The 12,738-nt window shown below is 44.2% G+C and overlaps 1 protein-coding gene across 2 annotated transcripts in view; it reads right to left on the bottom strand.

The window, feature by feature from the left end:
• ACOXL (acyl-CoA oxidase like) overlaps nucleotides 1-12,738 on the bottom strand; it is a 372,099-nt gene that overhangs the window by 13,447 nt on the left and 345,914 nt on the right. For both annotated transcript variants that reach the window (XR_006059556.1, XM_042248150.1), the window contains exon 18: nucleotides 12,528-12,629. Coding sequence is in view for 1 of the 2 variants with exons in the window: in XM_042248150.1 (XP_042104084.1) it covers nucleotides 12,528-12,629 (102 nt within the window). In the remaining variant the exon portion in view is untranslated. The remainder of the gene's footprint in view (nucleotides 1-12,527; nucleotides 12,630-12,738) is intronic.

Raw genomic sequence — 12,738 nt, 5'->3', positions numbered from 1 at the left:
CTCTAGGCGGGACCAGACCTTAGCTTTTCAGTCCCCAGAACATATATTCTCATGGTTGCTGTAGCCAAATTTCATTAGCATGGAACGAAATTCTGTGGTTCCATTAAATAATCATGACTTCAGCTTAATATTTTCCCTAAATCAATGTAAAGTTTATTTATGCTGATTACGTCTCCATCTGATAAAAACATTCAGCATTGTCTGAAATGTTAGAATCTTAAATCGCCTTCCTTACCAAACAACAACAAAAGTGCCTTTGTTTAGCCCAACTAGAGAGTTTATTTAGATGAGAGACAAATTTACCTTCATAGTGTTGTTCTTCCTATTGCGATGTTTCTCGACCAAAGAGTACACGATTCCATTATTTTCTAAGTGCTATTGACAAAGCCCATTTCAGAGAAGGAGTGGGACTCTGCTGACGTGATGACCTCCTTACCTCTACAATGTTAACATCAAGTGAGTTTGGCAGAGTATTTATAAATATGATTATTACTGTGTGTTCTTAGAAATAAAAAGCAATTTCTTTATAACTCTGGTATTTTCTAAAACCAAGTCTGCTTAATCATCATTACCTAAATCAAGAACGCTGAGACAGAAGTATCAACTTTAACCACTTAATAAGAACTTCTGACATTTATTCATACTGCTACTGATTCATAAGAGGAAAAGTTTAAAAAGAAGACAAGTGCATATAGCCTTCCCTTTAGAATACAGGAAACCATATAAAAGTATTGGCAATGGAATTAAAGTAACCACAAGGCCGCCCTTGGTAGCACTGTCTACAAAGACATTTACATGAAACGAGAAAGAATATTAAATTAGGTGGTTAAAATAAAACTTCACTATTAGCTTCACACGTTTTCATACATGAGATTATGGCATTTAAATCAGCTTTAATTTGTAAGTACAGACACAAAGAAGTGTGAACATACCCAAGAAGGAATAATTTTCATTCAGACTAATTTTGTTTTTTCAAGAAGCGGAAGCTCCACAAACTGCCGGAGCTAAATATACAGCAAGAGTCCAAAGTTATTATGCAGAAATTCTGTGTCCGTGAGTCCTGGAATTTTGGATTTCATCAGCCAAAGGATTTCAGAAGCAATTTGGGAGGACTTCTAGTTAAGATGTAAAAAGATTCAAGAGAACTTAGCTCTCATGGTAACAATCATAAGTTGAACCCAACATTTGATCAAAGATTTCTGAGACACTGTTCAACATCCTTCCAACTCAGCTGCTGATAAGATCAAAAGATAGTATGGGAATGTGGTGGGGGTTGGGATAGGCACAGTGACCTCAATCTAATTAAAGCAGCTTCTGCTCAACTTGACTCTAGGTGGAATCCTAGGGATCAGTCTCCCACCCTAACCACTGCTGCTGCTGCTGCTAAGTCGCTTCAGTCGTGTCCGACTCTGCGACCCCATAGACGGCAGCCTACCAGGCTCCCCCATCCCTGGGATTCTCCAGGCAAGAACACTGGAGTGGGTTGCCATTTCCTTCTCCAATGCATGAAAGTGAAGAGTGAAAGTGAAGTCGCTCAGTCATGTCTGACTCTTAGCGACCCCGTGATGGCAGCCCACTCCAGTGTTCTTGCCTGGAGAGTCTCAGGGACGGGGGAGCCTGGTGGGCTGCCGTCTATGGGGTCGCACAGAGTCGGACATGACTGAAGTGACTTAGCGGCAGCAGGACTGCAGCCCACCAGGCTCCTCCGTCCATGGGATTTTCCAGGCAAGAGTACTGGAATGGGGTGCCATCGCCTTCTCTGCTAGGCAAAGGAAAAGGAAATACATAAGAGAACATAAAATCTATTATACATCATGTCTGGAATATAATAAAAAGGTATAGGATCTGCAAAGAAGCTGGAAAATACAACCCTAAATAGAATTATCAGTACCATCTTTCTAGATTCCATATACATGCATTAATATACGATATTTGTTTTTCTCTTTCTGACTGATTTCATTCTGTAAATTAGGTTCCATCTCATTATAACTGACTCAAATGTGTTCTTTTTTTATGGCTGAATAATATCTGCAGGGCAGCAATGGAGACGCAGACATGGAGAGCAGACTGTGGACACAGTGGGGGAAGTAGAGGGGGGATGAATGGAGAGGGCAGCACGGAAGCATATACGTTATCACATGCAAAAGAGAAAGCCAGTGGGAATAGGCTCTATGAGTAGGGAGCTCAAACCCAGCACTCCGTAACAACCTAGAGGGATGGGATGGAGCGGGAGGGATGCTCAAGAGGGAGGAGACATGTATATACCTATGACTGATTCACGCTGATGTATGGCAGAAAGCGACACAGTATTGTAAAGCAATTACCCTCCAACTAAAAATAAACAAATTAAGATATATATAAAATTTTATATATATAGATAAAACCCCAAATCCAGAGAAAGCACAATTGGTAAAAGCAGACCAGTTATTAGAATCAGCAAATTGTTTTCTAAACAGTCATTATACGTACTTGGGCTTCCCAGGTGGCACTAGTAGTATAGAACCTACTTGCCAACGCAGGAAACATAAGAGGCGTGGGTTTGATCCCTGGGCCCGTAAGATCCCCTGGAGAAGGAAATCACAACCCAGTCCAGTATCTGTGCCTGGGAAATCCCTGGACAGAGGAGCCTGGTGGGCTACAGTCCATGAGGTCACAAAAGAGTCGGACATGACTGAGCAACTAAACAACAGCAACCAGTTTACTGGATTTTCACAAACACACTCCTGTAGCCATACCTAGATTAGGAAAGAGAAAACTCTACTCCAAGAGGCCTTGCCTAAAGTCACCCCGACTCGAGCTACCTGGTGTTTCTCACGCTGTCTCAGCAGCAGCCGATGTGGTGAGCAGAATTAATACCTGTCGGTCTGAGGCATTAATCTGTGATACGAATGACCAGCTGTCCAGGGAAGGAGGAGCCTGAGGGATTTCGGTGTTCTGTAGACCGACGGGTGCTGACAAGCGAGTCCTGTCCCTTCTCTGTCCCTCAAAACGGGGATATTCCTCCTAGCTGGCTTTGTGTGGTTTACTGAGTACCAAGGACTTTGACTTATCCAGAGGAAGGAAGAAGTGGAACAAGACCCAGCAGTATCTAGTCTCTAAAATTAAAGGAAAAGGGCAATTTCCCATCAGACAAAGAAAAATTACACATGTTATTTTGCTAGAAGTATTGATTTCTAGCTAGACTATTAATTTCCACCAAAGTGGATACACTGGGCATCATTTCTATTTCCAGGTCAGTAATTCATTTAAATTTTGTTATTATGAAATCATAATAAAACCCACCTTCTCCTTAACTGTGACTCAGGTCTGCCCCATCTGTTTGACTCAATTGAATTCTACCTTCTGGAAGGTCTTTTTAAAATGTAACACAGCTACTCTTAGGAACAGATCTCACCAATAGGAAACTTTCACTGGGCATGCAGGAGTGAGGGGATGACCTCAAATACTCATGGAGAAGGACACTCCAATCAGCCAGTACTCAGGCGTCTCTCCAAGGAGCCCAGGATAATGCAACTGCTAGAAAAACTCAGAGGCTGGAGCTCAGCAAAACAAGTTACTCTCCCGTGTGGTTATAACAAGTCATCCTTCAGTGAGTGAAACAGAATGAGCATGGCTCTCCCAGATATACAAAGCAGTACTGTGAGGTGTAGCACGAGAGTCGACCAGATGGCTGCCATGCAGAACCCAGGTTGCAGAGGTGGTGACCTCAGGGTCTGTTTTACTGGCCAAACTGAAGAAATACATCCCACTTGTATTTTCTTAACCCCTGTTTGAATGGCCTGCATTGATAGGTTCAACAGTGTATTTTATGCCACTGAAGAGATAAAGGGAAGGGGGAAGGAAAAGAGAGTTTTCTCCTTGTCTTAGTGGACTCTGTTAAGACTGATATGTTTTTTATCTGTTTAGTTTGAGAGTTTTGGGCTCTGGAAATAGAGGCTAGACCAGGATACATCAATATTTTGGATCTTGTCATCTCCTGGAGGTGAATCAGTGGTCTTACAGTGGTAAAAGGGAAGTTAAAGCCAGTTCTGGGGGTATTTTCAAACCAAAGTAGATTTTAAAATTGATGTAATTGCATTCCCTATAAAACCACTCCATTGTGATATCATTTCAGTGACACCCTGGCTCCTTGACCAAGGACTCACCATCAGGAACCATCCCTCCCCACTCTGATGGAACGGGTATTTGTGGCTTCTGTTCATACCAGCTTCTCCACTCAGCCTGGAGGACACAGCCAAGTGTTCTCAAAACCTCATCACTGACTTGTAGCCAAGTCAGATAGACCTTACTAGGTGGGTGGAAAGGGGATGGGGGAACCAGAGATCTTTTCCCAAGTTCCGTGCAAAAACAAAAGAGAGAGAGAGAGAGAGAGAGAGAGAGAGAGAGAGAGAGAATCTGTAGGTGCAGCCAAGGGACAGAGAAAGTCTTCCTCCCTTTCCCAATCCAGTGAATGTTTATAATACCCTTTGCCTAAAATCTCAGTTCATGTTGCATTTGGTTCCAATATCTGAACATTTGTTAAGCTGCCTTGATCCAGGTGTTTGGAGAAATGGAAATAGAAGGATAGGAAATCTGCACGGCCATTTAAATGAGAAACAGTTAATGCAGCATGGAAGACAGCCAACACTGTTGGTAGGAAGAGAAGCGCACTGTTTCTAAGCCTCAGGGGTATGAGCACAGGGTACCTGCTCTTGAAGTAGGGAGAAGGGTTAATATCCCAAAACTACCTTTCCATCTTGGAACTCTCCTCCAAGTTTTTCTTCCCGTTTTGTCTCTTTCACTCCAAGTCTTTATGGCACAGGGCAATGACTGTGCATTTATATTTTGCACATAGTTCAAAATAGTAAATAAGGAGCATCCACCCTCTAAATTCGAAGGAGCCAAGTGGCATCCTAGTTTGGGGTTTGGTATCTGCCACTCTGCACATTCTTACTCCAAGCTCATTTCCTAAGAATAAATTGATGTGTTAGTGGCTTCAACTCAGGGCTACTTCATCACTCAGAGCTACTTGAATCTGTCAGTCAACAGGCTTGGATGTTTTTCCTCCTTAATGATCCAGCTGGGAAGCCCAGTAAAGAACTGGCCTGCCAGTGCAGGACCCTGGGGGTACGTGGGTTTGATTCCTGGGTTCCCGACCCACTGTAGTATTCTTGTCTGGGACAATGCCATGGACAGAGAAGCGTGGCAGGCTATAGCCCAGGGATCACACAGAGTTGGACATGACTGAAGTGACTGAACATGTCCGCATGCAGCTATCTGATGGACTAAACTGAGCCTAAGACCCAAATCTTAATGGTTGTTTTAGACTTGAGCAAGTATAGCAGAAGAGCCAAGATCACTTGCCATCAACAGGCTCCCCCTGCCCCCCCTGCTGTGGCTGAGTATCCCAGCAGTTCTCATTCCAGGAGGGAAAGAAAGATTCCTTTTACTGGGGTAGACTAAGGCTGTTAAGTGCTGGGTCCACCTCTGTGTCACCTGCTGTTGAGGGTACAGAACATGACTTGGGCTGGTGCTGGTAATCTGGGTTTCACCCTAACACACCAAAATGCAAATGATCGGTCTAGAGGCAAGAGAGAAGGACTCGGGTGGGAAGAGGGGCCAGTCATCCGCTGCTCTAACAGGAACAGGGCACTTAGGAAGGAAATGGTTGGGCAGGACTCAAGCCGGCCATCAAGGCAACATCTGGGTGAAGGCGTAACAGCTGTGGGTACCGTGTGATCAAATGCTGTGGAGATGTCACGACTGCTTGGCTGCGGTCATGATCAGTATTTATTTTCTTTCTTCCTGAATGAGTTTTGGGTTTTTAGCTGGGTTTCCCTTACAGGCAGCCTCCTGTGCCCTCTGGGAGGTGGAGAGGAGTGCCCCTCCTCATTGCTGTGCTGAGTTACACAGCCCCCCCTCACTTCCCTGAAGGTCCCTTAAAACCCCCTTTCTCACACGGTTCCATGATTTGGGCTCAGGGCAGGAAGCATAACCTGATTCAACATTTTTCTAAGTATTATTTTCACCATGTTGAATAGTGTCTTTTTTGATCTGCAGGCCACAGCTGGGTTGTGGTTCTCTCGACCCACATAGACTAAAACGCTTCCTCCCACGAGGATTTCCGAGTGAGAGCTGACCACACGTCCACGTACATGCTTCTCTGAACATCAGCAAGAGCCACTGTTCCCAAACCAGTGGGCTCAGACAGAGCAAGACTGCTGTGCCTGGGAGTTTAGGGAGCAAACACTCCAAAGAAAAACACGAGCCAGCTCGAAAACTTAGTTTCCTTTAAGGGCTGGTGTAAAATAAGGTGGAGGGCTCAAGGCCAAATATTCCTTTCTATTACAATACATCATTTTTACAGAGTGAAGGAAGTCAGAAAGAGAAAAATAAATATTGCATATTAATGCATATATATGGAATCTGGAAAGATGGTACTGATGAACCTTTGTGCAGGGCAGCAATGCTCAGTGGTAAAGAAACTGCCTGCCAAGCAGGAGACCCAGGTTCGATCCCTGGGTCAGGAAGATCCCCTGAAGAAGTATCTGGAAACCCACTCCAGGATTCTTGCCTGGGAAATCCCATGGACAGAAGAACCCGGCCGGCTACAATCCATGGGGTTGCAAAGAGTTGGAACGACTTAGCGACTAAACAACAACAACGGAGACGCAGACATAGAGAACAGACTTGCGGATACAGGGGGAAAGGAGAGGGTAGGACGAGCAGAGAGAGCAGGGTGAGACGAGCGGAGAGAGTAGGGTGAGAACATACACTCTACCGCGTGCAAAACAGACAGCCAGGGGGAGTCTGCTCAAAGAGCGCAAACTGGGGCTCTGTGACAGCCTGGAGGGGTGGGATGGGGTGGGAGGTGGGAGGCAGGTTCAGGCAGGAGGGGACGTATGTCTGCCTACGGCTGAGTCTTGTTGCTGTACGGCAGAAACCAACACAATATTGTAAAACAATGATCTTTCAATTAAAAGTGCTTTTAAAATTAAAAAATTAATAATAATAAAAAAGAAGACACAGACACCTATATTCGGGAAAACATACACACAAAACTTCGTTATTTTATAAAGCTGAAGTTTTCGTTTCGTTTCATCTGTTTTTAAGCAACATGAAGTTGGTTTTAGTGGAGATACACGATTGGTAACTTATTTTGAAAGATTTTCCCTCCTGAAAATGAGAGTCAGCTGATAGTTCCTCCTTAATGCTGATAATTATCTAAAGCAAAATTAGTACAAACATCGAGGTTAATGAAAACTGAAATGGGATAAGGCCCGGACACTAAGTTTTCCATGAACAAAGCACACAATTGTTCCAGACACATAAGTACTTAATGGCAAGTGCAGAGCTCTTTTCCTGAGGGCCTTGTTATGCTGGAGCCCTGAGGGCACCATCACTAGACGCCTTTGAGCCAAGGTCCCTCAATGAGGCACAAAGGTGGAACCGCCCCATTCTACAGTTCAGGCCTGGGAAGCCTCACCTTCCCCTCTCACTACCCCAATCACAAATCAGCCTCAGCTTCCCCATCCCTACAGAGGATTAGCAGCTATTCACACGAAAGCATGTGACTAGGGGATTACACTGGCTCATGAAAGTGGACCATTTCACACCAGTCAGAAGGGCTGCGATCCAAAAGTCTACAAGCAATAAATGCTGGAGAGGGTGTGGAGAAAAGGGAACCCTCTTACACTGTTGGTGGGAATGCAAACTAGTACAGCCACTATGGAGACCAGTGTGGAGATTCCTTAAAAATTGCAAATAGAACTGCCTTATGACCCAGCAATTCCACTGCTGGGCATACACGCTGAGGAAACCAGAATTGAAAGAGACACGTGTACCCCAATGTTCATCACAGCACTGTTTATAATAGCCAGGACATGGAAACAACCTAGATGTCCATCAGCAGATGAATAGATAAGAAAGCTGTGGTACATATACACAATGGAGTATTACTCAGCCATCAAAAAGAATACATTTGAATCAGTTCTAATGAGGTGGATGAAACTGGAGCCGATTATACAGAGTGAAGTAAGCCAGAAAGAAAAACACCAATACAGTATACCAACACATATATATGGAATTTAGAAAGATGGCAATGATGACCCTGTATGCAAGACAGCAAAAGAGACACAGATGTATAGAACAGACTTTTAGACTCTGTGGGAGAGGGAGAGGGTGGGATGATTTGGGAGAATGGCACTGAAACATGTATACTATCATGTAAGAAACGAATTGCCAGTCTATGTTTGATGCAGGATACAGGATGCTTGGGGCTGGTGCACGGGGATGACCCAGAGAGATGATATGGGGTGGGAGGTGGGAGGGGGCTTCAGGATTGGGAACTCATGTACACCCATGGCGGATTCATGTCAATGTATGGCAAAACCAATACAGTACTGTAAAGTAAAATAAAGTAAAAATAAAAATTAAAAAAAAAAAGAAAGTGGACCAACTCTGCTAACACTGATGCTCCAGACAAAAGAGAGCAGGTACGTATCACAGCCAGGAAAGGCTTGGGAGGTTGGCTCAGTTTTTTTTTGAAACAAGTAATTTTTATTGGAGTATAGTGCTCCTGCTCAGTCACTTCTGTCATGTCCAGCTCTTTGCAACCCCATGGACTATAGCCCAGGTGGCGCCAGGGGTAAAGAATCTGCCTGCCAATGAAGGAGATACAAGAGACACAGGTTCGAGCCCTGGGTCAGGAAGCTCCCCTGGAGAAGGAAATGGCAACCCACTCCAGCATTCTTGCCTGGGAAATTCCATGGACTGAGAAGCCTGATGGGATATAGTCCATGGGGTCCCAAAAGAGTCAGACAGGACTTAGCGACTAAACGACAAGAGCTAACTAATGCAGCCTCTATTCAGACCTATCAGTTTCTTTGTGAACGTCCTCCTCCTGTCCTAGGAGGCCATCCAGGTGCCACGCTGCATTCAGTCACCACGGCTCCTCCTTCGTCTGGCTGCAGATGCTTTCTCAGCCCCTCCTGTTTTTCACCGACTGACAGTTTGAAGAGCACCAGTCTGGTTCTGTGTGGACCATCCCTCAGTTTGGTTTTGTGTGACATGTTTCTTCATGACTGGACTGGGGCCGTGGGTTCTGGCAAGAGAGAAGTGCTCTTCTCATCCTATCGTATCAGAGGTCCCCATCACCAACATGACTTACTACTGATGATATTAACCCTAATCACGTGGTTAACATGGGATCTACGGATTTCTCCACTGTAAAGAAACTCTTTTCCATTTCCAAACTTGATTCTTTAAAATCGAAGGAAGTTTCTAAGTCCAACTCACTATCAAGGGAAGGAAAATGAAGCTGCGGAAGGGGCCACTATCATTTGGAATTCTTTAAGGAAGACTTGGGGCTTCCCTGGTGGCTCAGAAGGTAAAGAGTCCACCTGCAATGCAGGAGACTGAGGTTCGATCCCTGGGTCGGGAAGATCCCCTGGAGGAGGGCATGGAGACCCACTCTAGTTCTTGCCTGGAGAATCCTGTGGACAGAGAAGCCTGGCAGGCTACAGTCCATGAGGCCACAGAGAGTCAGACATGACTGAGTGACTAACACTTTTACTTTATCTCTTTTTCCCATTTATATTACTTGTTTAACTATTTGCTTACATGAGTACTGGCTTGTGTTTAGTTACTTTATACTTTGGGTTATAATCCAAAACTACACTATTTTCTTGCTCTAAGTGTTGCAGCTTTGGCCCCTGGGAGCTCTTTCAGTAGGCTCTTTCCCACATCCCTTGGACATATCCCCACGTTTTTCTATTGCTTGAGACTTCAGTTAAACTGGACTTCAATTCATCTGCCCTAAGTACTCCCATTTTTATGATTTTGCTCACTTCAACAACCCCAGGCAGTGCTTTACTCAATATGCCAGCAAATTTGGAAAACTCAGCAGTGGCCATAAGACTGGAAAAGCTCACTTTTCATTCCAATCCCAAAGAAAGGCAATGCCAAAGAATGTTTAAACCAGAGCACAATTGCTCTCATCTCTCACGCTAGCAAAGTAACACTCAAAATTCTCCAAGCCAGGCTTCAACAGTACCTGAACTGAGAACCTCCAGATGTTCAAGCTGGATTTATAAAAGGCAGAGGAACCAGAGATTAAATTGTCAACATCCACTGGATCATAGAAAAAGCAAGAGAATTCCAGAAAAACATCTACTTTTGCTTCACTGACTAAGCTTTGACTGGGTGGATCACAAAACAATTGTGGGAAATTCTTTAAGAGATGAGAATACCAGACCACCTTACCTGCCTCCTGAGAAATCTGTGCACAGGTCAAGAAGCAACAGTTAGAACTGGACATGGAACAATGGACTGGTTCCAAATTGGGAAGGGAGTATGTCAAGGCTGTATATTGTCACCTTGCTTATTCAACTTATATGCAGAATACATCATGCGAAATGCCAGGCTGGATGAAGCACAAGCTGGAACCAAGATTGCTGGGAGAAATATCAATAACTCAGATATGTAGATGACACCAGCCTTATGGCAGAAAGCAAAGAGGACCTAAAGAGCCTCTTGATGAAAGTGAAAGAGGAGAGTGAAAAAGCTGGCTTAAAACTCAACATTCAGAAAATGAGGATCATGGCATCTGGGCCCATCGCTTCATGGCAAGTAGACGGGGAAACAATGGAAACAGTGACAGACTTTATTTTCTTTGGCTCTAAATCACTACAGATGGTGACTGCAGCCATGAAATTAAAAGACACTTACTTCTTGGAAGAAAAGCTATGACAAACCTAGACAGCATATTAAAAAGCAGAGACATTACTTTGCCAACAAAGGTCCATCTAGTCAAACCTATGGTTTTTCCAGTAGTCATGTATGGATGTGAGAGTTGGACCATAAAGAAGGTTGAGCACTGAAGAATTAATGCTTTTGAACTGTGGTGTTGGAGAAGACTCTTGAGAGTCCCTTGGACAGCAAGGAGATCAAATCAGTCCATCCTAAAGGAGATCAATCCTGATTATTCATTGGAAGGACTGATGTTGAAGCTGAAGCTCAATACTTTGGCCACCTGATGCAAAGAGCTGACTCTTTGGAAAAGACCCTGATGCTGGGAAAGATTGAAGGCGGGAGGAGAGGAGGACAACAGAGGATGAGATGGCTGCATGGCATCACCAACACAATGGACATGAGTTTGAGTAAGCTCCAGAAGTTGGTGATGGACAAGGAGGCCTGGCATGCTGCAATCCATGGGGTTGCAGAGTCGGACATGACTGAGCAACTTGAGCAACAACAACAACCCCATCTGAAGGTTCACTTGCATTTCTTCCTCCCCATTTGAATCTCTCCCTCCACTGTGAATTTTCCCCTCTCCAAGGCTGAGCAAAGAACACCATTAATTCCTAGTGTTAGCCTCTCAGTTGTGTCCCGCTCTTTGCAACCTCATGGTCTGTAGCTCACCAGGTTCCTCTGTCCATGGTATTCTCCAGGCAAGAGTACTGGAGTGGGTTACCATTCCCTTCTCCAGGGGATTTTCCCAACCCCAGGGATCAAACCCGGGTCTTCTGTATGCAGGCAGATTCTTTATACTGTCTGAGCCCCCAGGAAAGCCCATTAACTCCTAAGTGTCCAGTGAACTCAAATTATTCTTGTGGTCAAGTTCATTAAAGAGCTCCATTTTCTTGTGTTATTTGTGTTAATAAAGGCAGTTTTGTGTCCCCAGCTATACTAGGCTCCCTTGAATACAGAGACTGACAATATACTTGTGTGTATTTTTCAGCGTCTAACAGGGGGCCTCAGAGAAGGCAACGGCACCCCACTCCGCTACTCTTGCCTGGAGAATCCCAGGGATGGGGGAGCCTGGTGGGCTGCCATCTCTGGGGTTGCACAGAGTCGGCCACGACTGAAGTGACTTAGCAGCAGCAGCAGCAATGAGGGGCCTGGAAGAAAGGGGAAATCCAGAAAATGCTTCTGGCTGATTATGCTTGTTCGATGGCCTTTTTCTAGAGCGGCATCTTGGGGATGATTCGCTGGCTTTATCTTCATTTTCAGGTGCTCTGTGGTTGTCATACTGAATTCCAATTGCAACTACTGACAAAATACCACCAGGTCTTTTTTTCCAGATATAAAGAATGACTTACTAGGCTTTGGTAAGAAGTAAGAAAATGAAAATGATTTCATACCTCTTTTTAATCTTTTTATAACACTTTCGATTCCCTCCTATCCATTACACATTAGAAGTTCATCCAACAGTGGGAGGGAGGCTCAAGAAAGAGGAGATATATGTACACTTACAGCTGACTCATGTTGTTGTTCAGCAGAAATGAATACAACATTGTAGAGCAATTATCCTTCAATTAAAAACTTTTTAAAAAAGAAAAAACTGTGAATCACTTCCTTGTCACTTAAACTCTGAAGTGTAATATGATCACGGTAGGCAATGAAAACACATATGCGAAATCCCAGAGGCATAAAAATTCATGAGTGGAAACCATCAACCAAAGATTGGCAGGAGTGTTTTCTAAAAAAGCAAAGAGCCGACAGCTGAGGTATGAAGGGTTTCTTCTGCACCCCGGGGGGATTCTTACCTGACGCCTAATCCTCATGCTGGTCATGGGAGTCAAATATTTATGTTCTAGATACCACGCTCGCTCCTGGAACACAAGCTTGGTTCCATATAGCAGACAAAACTAAGGGTTGTGGGGGGAGGAAAGAAATGGAAGAATATGTTAGAAATTGCAGAATCTAAGGAAGTGAATGAGAAATAACATAATATACTTTCTAAAATCAGAAAAGCTA

Source organism: Ovis aries, chromosome 3 (assembly GCF_016772045.2).
Source record: "Ovis aries strain OAR_USU_Benz2616 breed Rambouillet chromosome 3, ARS-UI_Ramb_v3.0, whole genome shotgun sequence".
In the NCBI taxonomy this organism is placed as follows: Eukaryota; Metazoa; Chordata; class Mammalia; order Artiodactyla; family Bovidae; genus Ovis; species Ovis aries.
Note: the sequence above shows the minus strand (reverse complement) of the source record. Positions and strands in the feature narration are given on the sequence as shown.